The sequence below is a fragment of the Staurois parvus genome, unplaced genomic scaffold (genome assembly GCF_062004578.1).
Source record: "Staurois parvus isolate SC_StPar_1 unplaced genomic scaffold, SC_StPar_1.0 ptg000097l, whole genome shotgun sequence".
Classification (NCBI taxonomy): Eukaryota; Metazoa; Chordata; class Amphibia; order Anura; family Ranidae; genus Staurois; species Staurois parvus.
This window is the reverse complement of record NW_028317893.1, coordinates 2,749,791-2,772,500: the sequence shown is the minus strand read 5'-3', so window position 1 is coordinate 2,772,500 and position 22,710 is coordinate 2,749,791. Positions and strand designations below refer to the sequence as shown.

At 39.7% G+C, this 22,710-nt stretch overlaps 1 protein-coding gene across 6 annotated transcripts in view; it reads right to left on the bottom strand.

The window, feature by feature from the left end:
* Nucleotides 1-22,710, bottom strand: part of ANKRD12 (ankyrin repeat domain 12) — a 179,822-nt gene that overhangs the window by 108,518 nt on the left and 48,594 nt on the right. For all 6 annotated transcript variants that reach the window (XM_089670995.1, XM_089670996.1, XM_089670994.1 and 3 more), the window contains one exon: nt 6,505-6,640. In XM_089670995.1, coding sequence (XP_089527121.1) covers nt 6,505-6,594 — 90 coding nt within the window. In that variant the 5' untranslated portion in view covers nt 6,595-6,640. The remainder of the gene's footprint in view (nt 1-6,504; nt 6,641-22,710) is intronic.

Below are 22,710 nucleotides of genomic sequence, written 5' to 3'. Positions count from 1 at the left end.
ATTCTGGGAGGACATCATATGACACCCTCCCAGAACTGGAGGACCGTGCTGTAGCTATCATTCGGCTATAGTGTGGTCGGCAAGCGGTTGTAAATCCAAAGCCCTGGTTCACACTACATCTGAATCTGTGCATTCTGGAATGCATCAGATTTGCATCAAAGGGAGATAACATGGCTTTTGATGGAGGTCGTTCACACCTATGCATTCCAAACACAACACAATTTCCAAAAGAGTCCTATGCAAGTTTGGTGTGATGTACCGCATTTTTGAGACCCATAGACTTTATTTTTTTCTGTTTCTATACCACTGGGGAAGGGGGAGGGGGAGATTCCATCCATTCCCTGGTCCCAGGAAGACACAATGGAAGTTAAAACACTTGTAAATTAGTTGCCACCAGAATAGGTTCACCCACTGACAGATTTCCAAACATTTCTGTCAAGCACAAATGTGGTGGATTGGGGGAGCAGAGAAGTGCTTTGTCATAGGCTCTGGGGCTGTGTTTGTATAGACACCACTCTAATCCCAGCCAAGAGCTCAAACCAAGGGTGGCTTTCAGCCAGCAACTTTGCTGTTTTTCAGAAATGCAAGCTCTCCAGCAGAATGTATCAGCTTACATGGATGAGACTATCCATTTGCCAAAGGCAGGGGTGATTTAAATGATCAGCTTTTATTTATTCATATAAAACCTTTATCCCAAAAGGAAAAAATGTTTGCTGTAACTGTAACTGATTATTAAGTGTGAGCTGGAGTTTGGTCTCAATTTGTTATTTGTACTCAAATCTGTTAATACATTAAACACTCCCTTCATCGCTCCCCCTTCCCTTCCAGACTGACAATGCTGCTGTCTGCTGTGTTCTCTTCTCAATTCTCCAGAGTGGTTTCTCACTAATACAGGTGGTGTGTTACTGGCCATATCACCATATAATACATTTTTGGTTTTGGGTTTGGGTTTAGTACCATTTTAAACTGAAACAAAAGCAAGGATTTAAAGATGAAGAGGCTGCAAGATGAGTGAATCTTTAACCAGACAGAATTTACTCCCACTCCTGACCAGGTCATTTTTTGCATTACGGCACTGTATTACTTTAACTGACAATTGCGCGGTCATTCAACACTGCACTAAAATTACATTTACGTCCTTTTTTCCCCCAAGAATAGAGCTTTCTTTTGGTGGTATTTGATCACCTGTGCAGTTTAATTTTTTTGCGCTATTAAAAAAAAAACTGAAAATTTTGAGAAACAAAACAATATTTTTGACTTTTTTCTATTAAAAATGTCCAGTAAAAAAATTAGTAAAATCAAATTTTATCATAAATTTAGGCCAAAACGTATTCTGCTATATATCTTTGCTACAAAAAAAAAAATCCCAATAATTGTAAATTAATTGGTTTACGTGACAATTACAGCATTTACAAATGGCGGTATATATACTGGGATTTTTTTTCCATTTTTACTAGTAATGGCGGTGATCAGTGACTTATAATGGGACTGCGGCGGGCATTCTGACACCGGGGGAGGGGGTACTGACTTGAAATATTTTTTCTTAGTTTTTGTTATAAAATTTTGTAAATACGTGATTTTTCTCCTTCACTGATGTGTGCTAATGAGGTTGCCCTGATGGGCACTGATAGGCTGCACTGATGAACACTGATAGGTGGCACTGATAGGCATTGACAGGCATCACTCATATATGGCACTGATAAGCGGCACTGACTGGCACTGACTAGCATTGATAGGTGGCACTGACTGGCACTGATGGGTGGCACTGAAAGGCAGCTCAGATGGGCACTGATGTGGCATTGAAGTGGCATTGATGGGCACTAGCAGGTGGCATGGATGAGCACTGAGAGCTGGCACTGATGGACACTGACAGGTGGCGCTGCTGGGGCTACACAGATCATCAGAGCACACTGATCATCAGTGCTCTGATGATCTGTGTACATGCCCCCTCTGAGGAATGCCAATTACCAGCTCTCTTCTCCTCACGAGCTGTCTGCGTGCGAGAAATGCAGATAAGCGGCATCTCCCTGTTTACATGTGATCAGCTGTGATTAGACACAGCTGATCACATGACCGAGCCGCCATCTTCAGCTCTTTCCGTTGATCGGTGATCCGCTGTGTTCGAGGGACACAGCGCACCGCCGATCACCGAGCTGTACGCTCCCGGAGCCGCGCAGGCGCTTTTAGAATGGGAGGACGTCATGTGGCGTCCTCCCAGAATGAGAAAACCGCCTTGCGCCCGTCATTTTACTATATGGCGGGAGGGAGTTGGTTAACTAGATACTTCTAATAAGTCATAACCAACAGAATCCAAAAAACTGTCAATGATCCTGGCAATTCCTAAGTAAGCACAAAGTTGTTATTTTGTACATCAAGCAGTCAGTGGTCTACCGATCAAATGGACCAACGCTGTATGGCAGGCCTCCTTGCACCATCCCTTTTGAAAGATGCGCTGTGCCTGGCTAATAAAATACATTATGTAACACATTAACAGAAAAGTCTAGTGCGTATGGGGAATATGAAGAGAAAGAGAAGAAATGACTAACAGCTTTTAGGAGACAAAGCAAGACAGATGTCTTCTGAGAGAGCACTGACACAAGCACACTTCTGAAAAATTAGCTTCTCAGAAGTAAAAGTGACTCTTCAAGGTTACCCCGACATAAAACCTGTGAAGCAGCTGCTGCACGTGGAGGCTGCTTTTCTCCTTTTACTTTCAGAAGTTAAGTTAAAGAATTGTCTGACACATTTAAGACATTCAGCATCCAAACAATTGTGTTCAGTTTCATAATTTTTCCTAGAAGCTCAATTCAAACTTTAAATAGTTTATAGAACTTTAACTGCTAGGAAAAAGCAGACATTTTACCAAGCAACAGGGCATGATTTTTCTGAATACCAAAATAGAGAGACTTCATCTATAAAACTGGATTTTAAAGTGTTAGAAAACCCAGGATCCTGCATTCACTATATATCTGGTTTCCCACAGACACAACATGGAAATGCTATTATTTTAGTAAATGTAAACTGCTAAGTACTTATCTCACCAGCAGTTAGAGCAGTCCTGTGACTTCAGCAGGACACTGGTTAAAGCTTGTAGGAGGAGTTTTCTCTAGGAGGATGGAAATCCCCTGATCTGTCTGGACAGTGCCGATTGGCCCTGTGCTGATCACATGCACTCTCCCAAGGGAAAAAAAAACTCTCTAGCAATACACAACAACCTGAGCATGTGCATGGGACTAGAGATTCAGTTTGTATCAGGTGGTCCTTTGAACAAGAGGAGGAACAGAGAAAAAGGATCAAACAGCCTTTTTACACAATGCAGGATTAACCCCTTAGGTTCCACAGTGAGTATAACAAGCATGGTTTACTGCATATACACACCGATTTTACTGTTCTGGGTTTAGTAACACTTTAACATTTGAGTATGTCATAAGTATAGGAAATGCAGTTAAAAGGCTGAAGGTATAAAATACAATGGAAAAGCTACAACCTTATTAACACATTACAGTATAATTCGCTTGAAAGTGCACGTATGAAGGTACAAATGTAATGCAGAAATAATCTTTTAACATGTATATAAAATGTGAACAAAAAATTACTATATAAAAAAAAAACCACAGTCATAATAAATGATAAATCTGTCACCCTAAAATTTAAAGTAGTTTTAAATCCTGAAGATACTTTACCTCAATGCATCCTGTGCATTAAGGTAAAAAAAAAAAACTTCTATGTGCAGCTCCCCCCAGAGCACCCCTTACACTTACCTGAGCCACATCTCGATCCAACGATGTGCATAAGCGGCTTGCTATAGGGGAGGAGCTGACAGCGCTGGCAGGGGACCCAAGGAGGATCAGGCATCCGGGCTGCTCTGTGCAAAACCATTACACAGAGCAGGTAAGTACAGGCTTGTTATTTAATTAAAAAAAAAAAAAAGGAGCACTTGCAGTCCTGCTACAGTACATTTACTGTGGCATATATATATATATATATATATATATATATATATATATATATATATATATATATACACACATACATATACACATATACACACACACGTTACTGTGCCTGCTCTTCTCCTGTGACCGGTGTCCACCGGGTATCATGTGAGCACTATGATTGATCATAGCGATCACATGATAAATTAAATAACCTGTCATGAATGGCTTTCCATTCATGAACAGGTTGCTTACTGTTGTGATTGGCCCACATCACATGGTACCTAGCTACCTGTACCATGTGGCTAGCTGTAGCCAATCACAGATCACACCCACAAGCAAGCTGTTTATGAATGGAAAACCCATTCATGACAGCTAAAGATATTGCTTATATAGTGATCAGTACTGTATAACCTATAGTCATGTAAAAAAAGAAAAAAAAATCCCAGATCATACCTACCCAGAGTAGTAGTGTCACTATGGTGACAATGAGCTAATCTGATGACAGGATGCAAAACAATTGTAAAGAATATTTAAAAAAAAACACAAAAAAGAAAAAAATATTTACAGTATGTTATAAAAAAACAAAAACATTTCTTTAGTCAGTATCCCTCATCATCACCACACCAGTCATATGACGATGTTGTCCTGCACTGGTGACAGTATGTAGAAAAAAAAACATTGTGAAAAACCAAAAATTTAAATTTCTTCATTTTCCAATAAAAGTAACCAAAAAATTACAACTTAAAAAACGTGCCATGCCTCTTACTATATACCACAGATTGTCTACTTACTGAAAACCCTATTTCTTTTTTTTTGGGGGGGGGGGGGATTGTACTGTACTGGCATTTTAAGGGCCTCAAGAAATGAGATAGGCTGCCAGTACATCAGGACTGATCAATTTTCTATTATATATACAGTATATATATCTCAATCATACTTTTTAGACGCTATAACTGTCACACAGACCAATTATTTTAAACTTTTTTTTCTTTTCAAAAGACATGTAGCAGAATACATTTTGTACAACAAAGTAAAAAATATAGTTTTTTTCCCCCAGGTCTTTTCTTTGTTTATATAATAAATAAAAAACCCAGTGGTGATCAAACACCACAAAGCTCTATTTTTGTGAAAAAAAATCATGTAAATTTAATTTGGGTATAATGTTGCATGACCGTGCAATTGCCAGGTAAAGTAGCGCAGTGCCAAACAAAAAAAAACGGTTCTGGTCATGAAGGGGGTAAAACCTTCTGGAGCTCAAGTGGTTAATGGTGTAGAAATTATATTTCGGATATCACAAAAATGGTTCAATATCTAGTTAGAACAATTCTAAAGAGCTATAACGGTCTTATGGCGAACATAGAAAATGTGGTGTGTGTATCAGCCCTAAATCCAGAAAAGTAATTCAATATATAGCCAAAATATAACATGTATATGATGAATGTTTCACTTGCCAAAAAATTGTAAGTGTGTGCAGCCAAATTTGTGATTGAGCTTAAAGCAGAACTTCAGGCAAATTATGTCATACATCCCAAGAGACTTCAGGAGGGGAGGGAGGGTTCTCAGCTCAGCCAATGCCTGAGCTGAGGACAAATGGATTCCAGGAAGCAACTTCTACATGAATCATCTGCCCTTACTCAAGATGGTCACTGTCAAAAGCCAGGAGGTGTTTTTCAAATCTGTTTTCTCAGCAAAATAAAGCATGGAGACATGGATGGGTGGAGGAGTTTGCTTTGAATATTAAAAATGAATTATATAGTATTTTTGGTTTGTGGTACTCAGATGCAGTGCAGCTCCACTTAAGGTAAAAGCACTTCAAAAAAAAAAACAAAAAACAAAAACACACACAGCCCAGACTGGACAAAAAAACCCAGCAAATTGAGAAGGTCACTTCACTACTTCTAATACTGACACTCCTCTCTACCCAAGCCTTGTTGTATTGAGGATTAGAGAAGGTAACACAAAATTTGGATGCTTTCACCAACTGCATTTTAAAATACATTTTATATTTTTAAATGAATACCCAACTACATTTTCTAGAGCTTTTTCATGTCTGGGTGAAGTTCTGCTTCAAGGATAGGTATGTGGCATAATCCATACAATAATATAAATTTTCAGGGCCCTAGCTCTCAATGAGGCAAAAAAAAATTGGAAAATCTGTAGAAGTACCAGGATTACTGGTTACATACGAAAATTTGTACATTAAAAAACAAAAACACACATTAATTCATGGCAAGAATTTACATATATATATTTTTATTTTGTGAAGCTTTACTAGCATACTACAGGATTAACATTGAAATTAAAACCTGACCAGTGAAATTAATCTGAACAATAAAGGCCTATGTGTAAGAGACGAAAGCAAGTTCTTCAAGAAACCCACCAGCTGTTTTCCATGCATTCCAGCAAGCACAGGAAGACATCCGGAACATCCAGAGCCAGCTGCTTGAGACATGGAAAAATAGGATTTATTTTGCAAAAACAACCTATTTAAGGGAAAAGCAAATGAAAACATCTGGTGGAGCCTTTAATCGGTTTATCCTATTCTCCAGAAAGCAGTTTCACCTACCTTTCTTCCTGTTTGTTTCTCTACCATGATGTTGCAGTCACTGTCAGAATTCTCACTTGGGGTTACTTTTGTGGATAATGTTTTGGGCATCTTATTAGTTCAGTTCCCAAACCAAGTCAGCTTGATCATTATTTGCCTACAAAGGAAAGAAAATATTTAAGTATAAAAAGTTACAAAATGATTATGCAACAGCCATTATTTTCTAACCACATATTTATTCAAATGATAATTAAAGAATACGTAAACCCAACATTTCATATTCCTGATATGTACCTGCTGTACCATGTAATTGTATGAAAAATGTATCCGGTTCTCTTTGTATTGCTCCTTTGTGTGAAATCCCTGGGGTTCCTGCCAGCCCATCTGCTTTCCTATTAAAAAAAAAAAAATTGACCACACTAAGCAGGAGAACACATCGTGGTCAGTTCTCTAGCTGTGCTGAGAACTCAGCCTGCTCTCCTCCAACAGTCAGATTTCTGCTGACATCTCCCCGCACAGACTTTCACTAAGAAGATCAGTGTGCTGCTGTTTCTCATCCCCCAGCTCTCTGAGCACTTATGCAGCTGAGAACAGAGGGTATGTGATCACTTACAGTATAAAGAAGGGAAAAGGGGTATTTTTATTTATATCTTTACACAAGGGTTTTGCCTTTCATTTCTGTTTTAAACTGAATGGGTTGTTTTACAAGGTGAGCGTTTACAATCACTTTAAATCAATGTCAAATTTTTAAGTACAATATGTAATTCATAAAATACTGGCATACATGTTGGGAAAGGAAAGTTAAATGCAACAACTACCTATCTGAAAAACTGTTAAATTCCTGAACAAGGTGAACCGAATTAATAGGTTAGACAAGTAGGTGGATTACAGTAGAGAAATTAAGGGGACCAAAATGGCTTTCATCTAACATGCAAGCCATTCCATGGCCTGTAACGGGAGTTAAGCTAGGCATGCACAGTCTAATGTCTCATTGCTGTATATAGCAGGGACTTGCCTTCCTTTGTTACAGTGTCATACTAAGCAGTCTGGTTGGGGTGGGATTGAAGTCTGCCTAGTAATGAGCCTATACTTATTAAGAGAACTGGTTGTGTTTTAAACAGTAGATGGGAATATTCCATCTGAAAACAAAATATTTTCCCCATGCCAATCATCTTGGACTATAAAAATCACACAAACTGGAAAATATAGGTATATTCCTATAAAGATGCATGTGACCCCCCCTCCCCCCCATATAAAAATGGAGATATCAATTATCCATTTGACTTCCATACCAACTGAATGATAACAGGATGTATTTAGCGGCTACAGCATATAAAAGACTAAAAGGGATACACTAGGAAACATTCAGGATTACTTGCTTCACTCCAACCCCTGACCAACCACTTAAAGTGAAGCTACATATATATAGTATGTGTGTGTGTCAATGTTATTTTACTTTTTAAATATTTATGAATTGTATAAATAAATCTATAAATCGTGTATACTTTTTTCTAAACACACACATCACACTCTGCAAAGCATACTGCATTTTCGAATAAGAAAGCACAGCAGTACCCGTTTCCCTTCTGGAAGGTCTATAAACAGGTATGTGTGCACTGTGAACAAGTTATACATAGGCAAGCTGCTGGAATGTATAAAAGTATGAAAAAACCGTGTGCACCAACTGATGGTTGCAAGTGCTAATTAGTGTGTAAAAGTTCAAATATAATTGCCCAAAAAAGGGAAGAGGAGGTGCGGGATCCCAGTAAGGTTGGCTCCCCTCCCTCCCTGCCCACAATGTTCTGGGACACATCACAGTTCCCAGGAAAAAATGTTACGGCTCATTGGCAGGTATGTGCTGGCACCTGCTTTTCTTTTCTATTCTAAACTTTACAGAAGAAAAAGTTTCACCTTAAAGCATTAGATATACCAGCAAATGTAAATACACTAACAAAATGAAGCTGAACTCCAGCTAATACTTTATAAGCAGCTACAGCAAACATTTTTTCCTTTTGGGATAAAGGTTTTACATAAATGAATAAAAGCTGATTTTAAGCACACGACCAAGAAGTCTGTTTTTCTGCTGAAAAACAGACTTACTGGCTGGATCACCAGATGAAAATAGAAAAAATAAAGCCTAAAAAGGCAAATATAGCCATCACATCTAAGAACTGGATAGGTGTGAAATAATGAATGCTTGCTTTTGGGTTTAATACTGCTTTAGGGTGAACTAGCCAGTCATTTTAGAAATGTAAAGCTGAACTCCAGGTATCATTTTTCTTGCACGATTACATTGGTACACTATGGTACAATGCAAGTATGCATATTTTATACCTGAGTGGCCAAGGGAGAAGCTTACAATAACTGTAGTAGCAGGTGCTATTACAGTGATAGTTGTGATTTTCCACGTTCCATGCAAGCACTGTCCCTCTGCACACTGACCACAGGGAGTCACTTGCTTGGCACTGCTGCAATCCATACAGCGCCATTGTAATGTCACCACCTTCCTTTCCATCTAGTGGAGGCAGAACTCTTGACAACCAGCTAACACACAGTTAAAATACATGTGAATTGTGCTACATTGCCAGAGGGATTAGATTTCTGTTCTACCAATTTTGTGAACCAGCCCCAACGCCATCACAAAGCCCTGAATATGTTTTTGAAATGTGCAAAACGGTAACAGAAGAGCGAACATGGCATATACATTCCACTGCGCTAGATGCAGTTCGGCCAAGAAAATGTTTGAGGTCATTATGCATTTAACATAAATACACTATAATCAACAGCCTTCTGTGAGACGGATACTGGCATCCTGCTGGCAGCTTTCCTCTCCAGACAGTAAAAAGCACAGCAAAAGCTGCTGAAATGAAAACTAAAATGTAGTGTCTGAAAATATATGCACATTATAACTGCAGTCTAGCTTTACTATTATATCTTTATGGTAAATAGGCACCTAGAATTCTCACAGTGACACATATAAAGAGCTTTCAAGTAACTGAAAATTTAAATATAGAACTGCACATTCCAAAAGTATGATGTGAAAGCATGCATATAAATCTATGCTGAAAACCTGCCAATAACTGTGGTTACATGCACTACACCATAGAGCAAACTGATTTCATGACAGGAGAAGGTAACACTTTCCCAAAGAGAAAGTCCGCCAGAAATTATTTACCTTGAAAATTGGGGAATCCAGGAACTATGCACTTTGATCAGTCACATGATTTTATGTTTTAACATCCAGAGACTGTACAGCATAACAGCGTACCTTCTGTGAAGAACGTAAAGTGGTTCAGGCATTGCACACGGGCAGAAAGAATGCTGCCACTACAGCCGTCTGGCTTTATTTTTTAACCACTTGCCCTCCTGAGGATCTATCCCCCTTCCTGACCAGGCCATTTTTTGCATTACAGAGCTGCGTTATTTTAACTGACAATTGCACGATCATGCAACATTGCACCCAAATGAAATTTATGTCCTTTTTCCCCCCACGAAGAGAGCTTTCTTTCGGTGGTATCTGATCACCTGTGCATGTTTTATTTTTTGCGCTATTAAAAAAACCCCAAAAAAACAATATATTGACTTTTTGCTATTTAACACGTCCAGTAAGAAAATAAAAATATAAAGATGACCCCTTTTTGAAAAGTAGACAGTCCAATGTATTTAGTAAGTGGCATTGCGAGTTTTTTTGTCACAATTTTTTTGAAAATGAAGACATTTGTAAAAATAGTTTTTTTCACTTTTTTTTTTTTAACATGCTATCACTAGTACATTATATAACTGGTGTGGCGGTGATCAGGGACACTGATTGGTGACAGTATGTTGAAAGAAAAAAAAAAAGACAAAAAACACAAAGAAATACATTTTTCCCCATGTGTTATTATACATTTTTTTTCTTTTCTTTTACGATTTATTTTAAACACTGTGGCCAAAACAATATAAGGTTACCATAGTAATATTGTACTACTCTGGAGAAGTGATCAGGATTTTTTTTTTTTTACACATTAGGATTGCGTATACCAGTGAATTTTACCGAATTAAATTGATTCAGTGTGTATTGTGATTAGCTGTGAATGGCCACAGCTAATTGCATGGTACAGATGGGCTGTGATATGCCCTGTCTGTACCATGTGATCACTGTGACCAATCACAGTTAGCAACACAACTGTACACAATAAATGGCATGAATCAAAGCCATTCATGGTTTACAATTGCCATGTGTTCTGCTGTGATTGGTCACAGCGATCACATGGTACTGGCAGTGGCCCGGTACAGTGATCTGTCATCGGCTGTGTCTGGTGGACAGATCATGCCATAGCGCGGCCGCGTTCCATGTCCACCTGGTTGTCATTTTAAAATGGGCCAGGTGGGAAATGGTTTATGTGACCATGCACATGCAGGCATTGATGAGCTTATTTGTGCACAGCATTCAGGGGCATAAAAAAATGCCCCAAAGCTGCATTTGGAGAGGCTCCTATAGGAATATTTTACATGAACACACCTAAAAACGTGCGCATAAATTTATTCTAGTGATTAGAATAAATGAACATACCAGATAATAGAATGAGTTTACGCTCATACATGCCATATGCTCGTAAACGTGCATAAATAAACAAGACTGAAGGCATTTTTCTCTGGCAACATATTTTGAGTATGAGGCCTAAAAACAGCGTGCAAGTGATCAAGGACCAAGCCCACTGACCTTGTATATTTTGTACTAAATGCCTGAAGTCCATCTAAATAAAAATATGTGCAGCTCTTTATGCTGTGGGACACACACTAACATAGCAAATAGATTAGGCTATGAAAACATAGAAACCTGCTAAACCTGTAGCAGTGCACACTGCATTATTATTATATAGGATATATATAGCGCTAACACTTTGTGCAGCACTTTACAACATAAAGGGTCACAGTACAACTACAATACAGTTCAGTATAGAAGGAATAGGAGGGCCATGCTCATGGAGCTTACAAGACATCCAATGCAAAGGAAAAAATGTATTTGCCCGGACTTTACAGAAGTATGGACTTCTCTTATGGGGAAAAAAAAAAAAAACCCCAACAAAAAAACCTACAACATTTATATTCACAAGAGGTGCACCAACATTTCGGCCGAAAACACCCCTATCGACCATTGGCTGAAAACACCCCTCAAAAAACACACCAATACAGTTGCCGAAAATAATCCTGCCCCCTCGCTGCTGCTGCCCCTCGCCGCCACCCGCCGCTGCCATCACCAGCTGCCGCTCGGTAGTTCGCAGCCTTATCTAAGAAACCACCCAACGATCCCGGCGCTGGGCATAGAGATGAGTGAAGGAAAGATGGCCTCCACTCATCTCTATGCCATTGGAGGACTGGAGTGATGTCACTTCCGGTTCTGTTGCCTTGTAAACAAGGCCTTTTTTTTTTTTTAAAGCACTAGATCAATGCTTTTTTTGATCTAATGCTTTACATTGTAGGAGAGATGTGGGGTCTTACTGACCCCATATCTCTCCATAAAGAGGACCTGTCACTAATTGTTTATACCACAAGGGATGAATGCATTCCTTGTGATAGGAATAAAAGTGATAAAAAAATTTTTTTTAAAGGGACAGTGTAAAAAAAAAAAAAAGGTTTAAAGTGCCCCCATTCCCCCATGGTGAACACATACGTAGGTCACACCCACATATGTAAACAGTGTTAAAACCACACATGTGAGGTATCGCCACGAACGTCAGAGCAAGAGCAATAATTCTAGCACTAAAACTCCGCTAAAAATTGCTAAAAGTTAGCAGTGTAAAGTTACAAAGCATCACCCATGGAGATAGTACCATAGTTTGACGCCATTCCATAAGTGTGCGCAATTTTAAAGTATGACATGTTGGGTATCTATTTACTCGCCGTAACATCCTCTCATACAAAAAAACTGGGCTATATATTGTGGGTTTTTTTTTTAATCATTAAAGTGTATTTTTTTCCAAATATTAATTTTTAAAAACTGCCCATTTCGGCCAAGTGCATCCTGAATTTTTGGTTTCGGCACCAGAATTTTCATATCAGTGCACCATTAATATTCACCTAGGTGGATGCAGCATTGATCTGATGCTGCATCTGAACCCAGCTGAGACTGCAGTCAAAACTGAGCAAACACCACTGATTGTTCAGTTCTCCCCCTCCGCTCTGAGCAGAAAATGGTGATTGTCAGTTTACAGCTCTCTGCTCTGCCCCTCCAGCAATCACTTAAGTGGAGCAGGAGGAGCTGGCTCAGGTTCTTGGTGGATTGCTGAGAGGCTGAGCCAAGTGCCGGTCCAAGCTTTTGGGTGGATCCCGACTATATGTTTGGGATCTTTTCAGAGCCTGAACTGGCTGAGTGACATCAGCTGACAGCAGACTACAGCCCACTGCTGGCTGAAAACAGGTCAAAGGAGTGTAGAACCAATCTTTCATCTATATTCTACTCATTGTTTGGCTAAACGTCTCCTTTAATTGTAGATAAGTGTGATGAACAGACCAAACAATGACTAGAATATAGAAGAAACATTTGCACTTAACAATAAGCTGCAAGCACACTTACTGTATGTAATAGATACTGCATGTAAAATGTGCTTGGCTAAAATTAAATTCACATATAAAATGTGTCAAATTTCATGTGTCTCCAAACAAATGAACTCTGTTAAGGTGCAAACTGACCAAAAATGCAGACAATGTGTAAATACTGCCATTGATACAAGTGAAAAGTACAATCAATAGAAAACAATCAATGTAAAACAGTACATCAATATCCACAGCCTATCAATAAACAGCGATAAACGTAAATGAATAAAGACCATATAAAGTCATATTCACTCATTATCCACATGAACTGATCTGTGAACAATCAATGTAAAAAATTATGATCAATGTGCACAACCAATCAAAAAATGCTAAACATCAATGAGAATCAAGTATTACTTCTGTTGCAGAGCACAGCAATGATAACAGTAGCAGTGAGACTGATTTATGATAATCGAGCAGCTTCATTCATAAATTCCTCAAGTAGCATTGCAACACATTAAAACCTACTCCTGACCATTTGTTAATTGTGCAATGCTTAAAAAGTGAGTGAAATGCTGTCATTTTGATGAAAATCTGTCTGTTTCCAAGCACAGAGATAGCAAATACACATACAGTAACTATCACAAGCTGACATGCAGCTTGATTTACATCTGTTTTTTTTTCCAATAAATGTACCTGGTCTCCTAAAATACCCAGGAACACCAAGTACATTTTCAGATATAACCTATTACCGCTCAAGTCACAGATCTACAGTAAGTCAATGTTAACATTGCTCAGTTTACATTCAGCTTGTCTACATTCTGCACTGTACAGTTTAGAGAGCAGCAATCATGCAAGCCAGGACTGAGAACATTTACTTCACATAATAGTTTGATGAACTGTATTCAATGCTGAGCCATAAGATGATTTTGATGTACTCACTAGAGAAAAAGGTCACCAACTTCTGGAAGAAGCTAGCCTTCACATAAAAGTTAGTAGAGAAATATGGCCAAAGCTCTTTTGGCCATATGTCTCATGTGGGCCACAGGAGTGCACTTGTGCTCTCCTGTGACCCAGAATCAGCTCACTGTCAGCTGACGCCACAGATCAGCTCCAGACTCTGGAGGGATCCCAACCATGTCGGGATCCACCCAGATACCTTACAGGCAGCTGGCTCAGCCTCTAAGCCAGTGGTTCTTAACCTTTTTGGAGGTACTGAACCCCACCAGTTTCATATGCGCATTCACCGAACCCTTCTTAATTGGAAAAATAAAATATGATTTTTAAAATTCAAAACATAGGTATATATTTATACATAGGTGCACAAAATGAACAAAACCATTAAGAACAAAGAACAAATATAGAGTCTACAAACTAATATATGGTATACAGTATATATTTCAAAACCGATATATATATATATATATATATATATATATATATATATATATATATATATATATATATAAATTAGAACTAGACATTCCCAATTATTTAAGATATAAGTGTGAAAAGGTTTGACAATTGAAAATATACATATAGTAATTCATCCCCCATAGTAATTCATCCCCCCTATAGTAATTCATCCCCCATAGTAATTCATCCCTCATATAGTAATTCATCCCCCCTATAGTAATTCATCCCCCATATAGTAATTTATCCCCCATATAGTAATTCATCCCCCATATAGTAATTCATCCCCCATATAGTAATTCATCCCCCCTATAGTAATTCATCCCCCATATAGTAATTCATCCCCCCTATAGTAATTCATCCCCCATATAGTAATTCATCCCCCCTATAGTAATTCATCCCCCATATAGTAATTCATCCCCCATATAGTAATTCATCCCCCATATAGTAATTCATCCCCCCTATAGTAATTCATCCCCCCTATAGTAATTCATCCCTTATATAGTAGTAGTAAGTAAGTAGCAAGTAGTAAGCCAAGTCCCCCCTGTGTCAATTCACTTACCTTTGCTCCGCGCTTTCCTCTCGCCATATTCCCGCGCCGTTCCGGTCTTCAGGGCGGACTGTGAGAGGAGCCTAGCTCCTCTCACGTTCGTCACGCTGCCCCGCCTACACACATCCTGACAGCCAATCACTGGCTATCAGGATGTGAGTGGCAGCGAGACTGGCCAATCATTGCATTTGAGTGCGCTGCCCTGGCTGTTTTTTTTTTTGGATCACGCTGCAGAGTCCCTGTCGCCCGAGAGGAGGGAGGGGAGCGGGCGCCTGGCACACAAGAGCTGCATTAAAGCGTGTAAAGAGCCGCATGTGGCTCGCGAGCCGCGGCTTGCCGACCACTGGGCTAAGCGATGTTACGTGACCACCTGCAGCCAATGATGGACAAGCGGGGCATGTCATCACGAATCATATGAGTCGGGTGTGGGTCTTCACCTCCGCCGAACCCGCGAGACTGACTCACCGAACCCCTGGGGTTCGATCGAACCCAGGTTAAGAACCACTGCTCTAAGCACACCCCAGTGAGTGTTGGAGGGGTAGAGCTGCGAGTCAGTAACTGACAGGCACTGCTTTCTGCCCAGCGAAGACTAAAAAGTGAGTAATCAGAGGTAATGTGATTGCTCAGTTCTCAGGCTTAGAGCACTGGTCTGATGCTGCAGCAGGTAGGTAAGTACATGTTTGTTTTTCTTAAATTCCCGCACTTCTCCTTTACACCTTTTCTTCCCCTATCCTATGCTATTCTAGTATTCACATTTTTGATGATCCCTGATGCCTTCTTTGTTCTTATTCTAGGTCTGAAGGCACGTTTTTCCACACCACACAGAGCAAATCGCTTGAATGTAACCATAGCAATGGTTGCATTCCTGGGTCTGTAATGACAGCAAAGGTAAGATGTTGTATTTGTTGACTGCTGTTCTAAGAAATATTAGGCTGCTTATTGGAATTTTAAAAATGTTAAGTTAAACAGATTATATAAAATGGAAATATGCATGCATTAAAGTGGTTGTAAAAGCCCCCAGCCCCCTCAATACTTACCTGAGCCCCATCACGATCCAGCAATGTGAATGAAAGCCTTGGCTGTCCCAGGTCTCTGCCTCCTCATAGGCTGAGACATCAAGCGGGAGTCATTGGCTCCTGCTGCTGTCAATCACATCCAATCTGCCAATGAGGAGAGAGAGGGACACGCCCAAGTCGTGGCTCTGTGCGTGAATGGACACATGGAGCAGTGGGTGCCCCCATAGCAAGCTGCTTTCCGTGGGGGCATCAGACAGGCGGGAGTGGCCAGGAGAGCCTGCAGGGGACCCGAGAAAAGCAGGATCCAGGCTGCTCTGTGCAAAACCACTGCACAAAGCAGGTAAGTATAGACATGTTTGTTACCCCCCCCCCCCAAAAAAAAACCTTTAAAATTGCTTTAACTCTGTGCTAAATTATGGCAGTCCATTTGCATAGGAATCAATCAAAAATTCTGCATGCAGCTTTTAGTCAGTGTGCTGAAAGTTATTGCCACACTTTGCGCTGTAACACAGGTGATGTGCGTTGGGATGCCATGTAAACATTAGGATATAAGATTTTTGTACTCGCTGTGAATCCTTCTCTTGGAGTTCAGTAAGGGAAATGGGTTAGAGAAATTTGGGTTCTACTGACCTCTGAATGATTTACCCCCCTTCATGGCCAGCACATTCTTTACGTCACGATTCTGTGTTACTTTAACTGATAATTGCGCGGTCATGCAACGCTGTACATAAATTACATTTATGTCATTTTTTTTACCACAAATAGAGCTTTTAGTGGTATTTAATCATATCTGGGTTTTTAATTTTTTTGGAGCTATAAATGAAAAAACAGACTTTTTTTTTAAAAAAAAAATATATTTCTACTTTCTGCTACAAAACATATCCCAGAGGAAAATGTAAAAAAAAAAAAAAAAAATCAAATTTCTACATAAAACATAGGCCAAAATGTGTTCTGCTACATATTTCTGGTTAAAAAAAACCCCAATAAGCATATATTGATTAGTTTGCCCAAAAGGTATAGCATCTACAAATGGTGGTATATATACTGGAATTTTTTTTCCTGCTAGCATTGGCAGCGATCAGCCAACAGGACTGCGATACGGCGGCAGATAGTCTGACACTAACTGACACTTTCTGGGAACCTGTGACACTAATACAGTGCTGAAAATATACACTGTCACTGTGTTAATGACACTGGCAGGAAAGGGGTTCAACATCTAGGGTGATCAAATTGTTAATTGTGTGCCTAGCCAGTGTTTGTTTACGGTATATGCTGTTTTTACTAGGCAATCTGCTATATTTTATTCCCTGAATAAAATCTAGCAGATAGTCTTGTTTACATAGGCAGAGCTGCGTTATGTCAGTCTCCTTGGCAATCAACAGGTGTCGGCGCTCATCTATTGGCCGGCACCTGTTGTTCGGCTTCTGCTGTGTCCAATGACAGCAGAAGCAAAGCTACGGGGGCAGGCGTGCATCCCCCAGAGGCTGAAGTGCAAAATCACCTTTATATAAGTGATTTTGCACAGAAAGTCCACTCTGTAGCAGTAAATCTGCTATAAGGTGGATGACAAGTGGTTAAAAGAGGCTCTGGACACTGACAAAAAAAAAAAACACAGTGACCAACCTGGTATAGCCTCTCACACTCCCAGCATGACAAATCCCATGCAGGGGTGATGGGAAAAGTGTAAGTAACGTTGAAAGGGAATTATTATAAATATCATTATAATTATTACAAACTGCAAGTGCTGGGGTACCAAAGCAAAGCAAGGGAAGCGCTGGAAAAAGAGGGACATGCAAGTAAACATCCTTTATGTACACGGAAACCAAAAAGTTCCTTAATGGAGGAAGGCTATAATAGACCTGGTAGATCCCATGCAAAATTTCTGGGTTCATATAAAGACATTTAGGGCCCTAAGATCCAAGATGGAGTGGATTCTCTCTTTGGGTCTGAAGACAATGGAAAGATTGGAGTAAAAACCCCTGAAACCTATCTTCTGCGGGAACTGGGGCAACACCACCTGGATCTAGAACAGGTCTAGGCGAGATCTGGTCCCGGGAACAACCTAGATAAGATTATGTACCTTTAAATTTTTACAAAACCTTCCTTGCCCGAAAGTAAAAGGCTTCTACTCATACAATAATGTATGGCTAATAAAATACAAAGCAACACACATGTAATTAGAGCATACTGCATTTAATAGCAGCACAACACTCAGGACAATGTGTTCTGCTGCGATGTAGCAAATGTGTTTTTAAGGTGCACTGTGGTGGCATTTTGGCTCCCAAAAATTCCACCACATTGAACCAATAAATGTAATGTGCATTACTGTACATTATCCGGACACTGTGCAGCATATTGCAATTGTCAAATTAAGGCAGGATTCACAGCTTTGCATTATTGCTTTATGAGTTTGCATTGAAATAAAAAGGAAAGCATTCATTATGCCATGGGCTGACATTCAATACAAAGTGCATTTCAGAGAGCATTGAGGCCATGCAACAATACATGTCAAAATGCATTTCAATGGAAAATGCATTGAGGAAAAATACATGTAAATCAAGCTTACAAAAAGAAGGAAGAACCAGCAACGCCACAATCCTCATGAAAGCTTTATTATTGATACAGGAGTGACATAAAGGAATGCTGGCACATTTCAGCAAGTAGCTGTGATCAAGACTACTTGCCAAAACGCATCAGCGTGCTTTTAGGTAATTCCTGTATCACTAATAAAGCTTATGCAATCCTTGACTTGCCACAGAGTCTATCCAAAGTTTAAATAATGACAAATACATGTATACAAATATATGTTTTTGGAGTCTGTTCATGAACTTTACTCACACCTTAACACAACTTCATAAATATTTCCCTTTGAAAGGGACTCCATACCATGATTTAATTTTTCTTATAGGAGATACAGTTCTTTATAGTAGAAATCTATGTCAAATAAGATAGAAAGGCTATAGATCTGTAGCCCACCTTCCAAAAATAGTAATGGGGGGGGGGGGGGGGGGTGGAGATTCAAGGATTGCATTGGGGAATGCATGACAGATCTTACATGCTAAAGATTTATTTTTTTCATTCATATCACTAGGTACAGAGTTTACGTGTGATCCTGGGTGGATCCTGACCATATGGTCGCAATCTCTCCCTAGCCTGGAGCAGCTCTGTGACGTTAGCCCGCTGTCGGCAGAAAACAGGTCACAGAAGTGCAGAATGAACTGCACTCCTGTGATCCATGGGTGAATTATAGCTAAACAAGCTTTGGCTGTACTTCTCCTCTAAGCATTCACAAGCCCCAGTAGAGATTTCCTTATGGTGTATAGATGTGGTCAAGTCATGGAGTTCCAATAGTGGAAACCATGAGCTCAATGAGGAGAGGATGGAATAGAAATCAGGAAGAGTTACATCCTTGCAAACTGGTAATGCTGCCAGAAGACATTTAGGATCATTACTCAAATGATGTGTCTTCACTGAATATAAAATGTAGCACCTTCTTTAGTGATTTTTTATGAACACATGGCTGTTTTACAGAGTTTATTATTACATCTTCCTCAAGGTAAGCTTAGGGGCTATTTATTTTCTATATACAGTATAGAATATAGCGATACTAAACACACACTGGTAATTTACATTATTCCTTATTTTTCTGTATGTGGATGATGGCACTGTAATTATTTGTATAATAAAAAATCTAAGTACGTTTTTCCTAATCAGTATACAGCGGTCACATGAACCCAGTCTGTGTGCAAGGAAACTCTAGCAAGAGGAGCTTCTAGTTTTCTGCTATCAGTCACACACAAATAAAAAAACAGCAATTAATATCAGGAAAATGATTTAAACTCATACAAATAGATCTTTATCTGTGTCACACCCCTCCAGCCTGTGTCTTACAATAACAGGGAGGTGATGGCTCCATCAATCAAGATTTCACCCTCGTGTTTAACTATTTGTAATTCTATAGTTACATGGGCTGCTCAGATGTGATAGGGAGGAAATGCTCAGCATAGAAACACAATGAAAACTGGGCATACGGACTAACTCACAACAGCTTCCCTGCAGAATCCCCAACTGTAATGGTGCATGGACAGGAGGGCAAGACAGAACAGTCGGATTAACCAGTATTTCTGCAGTATACAGAAAACGAATCCCATAGTGACAGAGTATGAACAGCATGTAATACAGCATTTATTGATAGTTTTTAGCTATGTGGATTTAATGACACTTTAAAAGGTAAAAGTGCAGCTCTACCTACCTGAGCCTGATTCCAATCAAACACCGTGCATGGGAGCAGCATCACTGCTGTCTCTCCTCACTGGCTAAGAGACAGTATCAGGAGCCATTGGTCAGTGATGAGGAAGCGGGGGTGGGGCCATGGCGTATGGCTTGAGTCCATAAAAGTGCAAGCTGCTTGCTATGGGGGCACTTAGCAGGAGGGAGGATCCAGGAACACTGGCAGGGGACCACAGAAGAGGATCAGGGCTGCTCTGTGCAAAACCACTGCACAGAGTAAGTATGCCATATTTATTATTTTAAAAACAAAACTTGTTTCCCTTTACAACCACTTTAATATGAAAATAAATTACTATTACTTGGTTTTCATTTTTTTGAGGGGTTTGCAGGTTTTCTGTTGTTCTCACCCTGCACCCCCCCCCCCAACCATGTTTAAGTGGCAAGATGTTGTAATTTTTGTGTGCTGTACTCTCTTTTATGCTGTTGTCACTAGAAATCAGGTACTAGTATAATTTCATTTTTGCCTGTCTTTGTAAGGATAAAGGAAAAGGTAGCACCATGCAGGTATGTCTTTTTTCAGCACTATGGATTTCACTAATGTTCTTTACCATTTCAGAAAAAGGAGCAGTCTGCGGTTTGATCTTGCTGATTCAGCGGTTTTTCATCATAGTAACTGGATTGCAAGTGTCTCTTAATTTCAGTTTTATTCTGTCTCAAATTCTTTTTGTTTGGTGAAAAAAAGTGCTTACAGTTAAAAAAAAAAAAAAAGTGTAAAAGTTGTAATTATTCTAATTTCTCTTGGTTCTAGTTACTCAAAGAATATAATTTCTGATATGTGCCTGCTGTACCATGTACTTGTATGAAGACGTGGCCGGTTCTCTTTGTTTTGCTTCCTTTGTGGGACATCCCTGGTGTCCCTGCCAGTCCCTCTGTTTTCCTATTAAAAACTGACAATATTAGACAGGAGAGCATAGCATGGTCAGTTTTGTTGTTGGTCTGGGAGCTAATCCAATGATCCAGATTCTGTTGACAAGCACCCCCCTGCACAGCCATTCACTAGGAAGATCACTGTGCGCTGCGGTTTCTCCTCGCTGAGCTTCTTATGCAGCTGAGAATAGGATAATTTATAAAAAAAAGGGGAAAGAAGATATTTATAATGTTTTTTATATCTATATATAAATGTTTTGCCTTACATTTCTATTTTAAAAACGGAATGGGTTGTTCTGCAAGGTGAGGGTTTACATATACTTAAAAAAAAAACAAACATTTATATGCAAAATCATTATATACTTGCCATCTATAAATAATACAGCATGTGCAGTATTTGCCATGTGCACAACGCTACATACAGTCATGGCCGAAATTGTTGGCACCCTTGATATTTCTCCAGGAAATCATGTATTTCTCACGAAACGTATTGCATTAACACATGTTTTGCTATACACATGTTTATTCCCTTTGTGTGTATTGGGACAAAACAAAAAAAGGGAGGAAAGAAAGCAAATTCGACATAATGTCACACAAACCTCCAAAAATGGGCTGGACAAAAGTATTGGCACCCTTTCACAACTGCGGATAAATAAGAATGTTACAAGCATGTGATGCTCCTGTAAACTCACCTGGGGCAAGTAACAGGTGTGGGCAATATAGAAATCACACCTGAAAGCAGATAAAAAGGAGAGACGTTCACTTAACCTTTGCATTGTGTGTCTGTCTGTGCCACACTAAGCATGGACAACAGAAAGAGGAGACGAGAACTGTCTGAGGACCTGAGAACCAAAATTGTGGCAAAATATCAACAATCTCAAGGTTACAAGTCCATCTCCAGAGAACTAGATTTGCCTTTGTCCACAGTGCGCAACATTATCAAGAAGTTTGCAACCCATGGCACTGTAGCTAATCTCCCTGGTCGTGGACGGATGAGGAAAATTGATGAAAGATTGCAACGCAGAATAGTCCGGATGGTGGATAAGCAGCCCCAAACATGTTCCAAAGACATTCAAGCTGTCCTGCAGGCTCAGGGAGCATCAGTGTCAGCGCGAACTATCCGTCGACATTTAAATGAAATGAAACGCTATGGCAGGAGACCCAGAAGGACCCCACTGCTGACACAGAGACATAAAAAAGCAAGACTACAGTTTGCCAAAATGTACTTGAGTAAGCCAAAAGCCTTCTGGGAAAACGTCTTGTGGACAGATGAGACCAAGATAGAGCTTTTCGGTAAAGCACATCATTCTACTGTTTACCGAAAACGGAATGAGGCCTACAAAGAACAAAACACAGTACCTACGGTAAAATATGGTGGAGGTTCAATGATGTTTTGGGGTTGTTTTGCTGCCTCTGGCACTGGGTGCCTTGACTGTGTGCAAGGCATCATGAAATCTGAGGATTACCAAAGGATTTTGGGTCGCACTGTAGGGCCCAGTGTCAGAAAGCTGGGTTTGCGTCCAAGATCCTGGGTCTTCCAGCAGGACAATGACCCCAAACATACGTCAAAAAGCA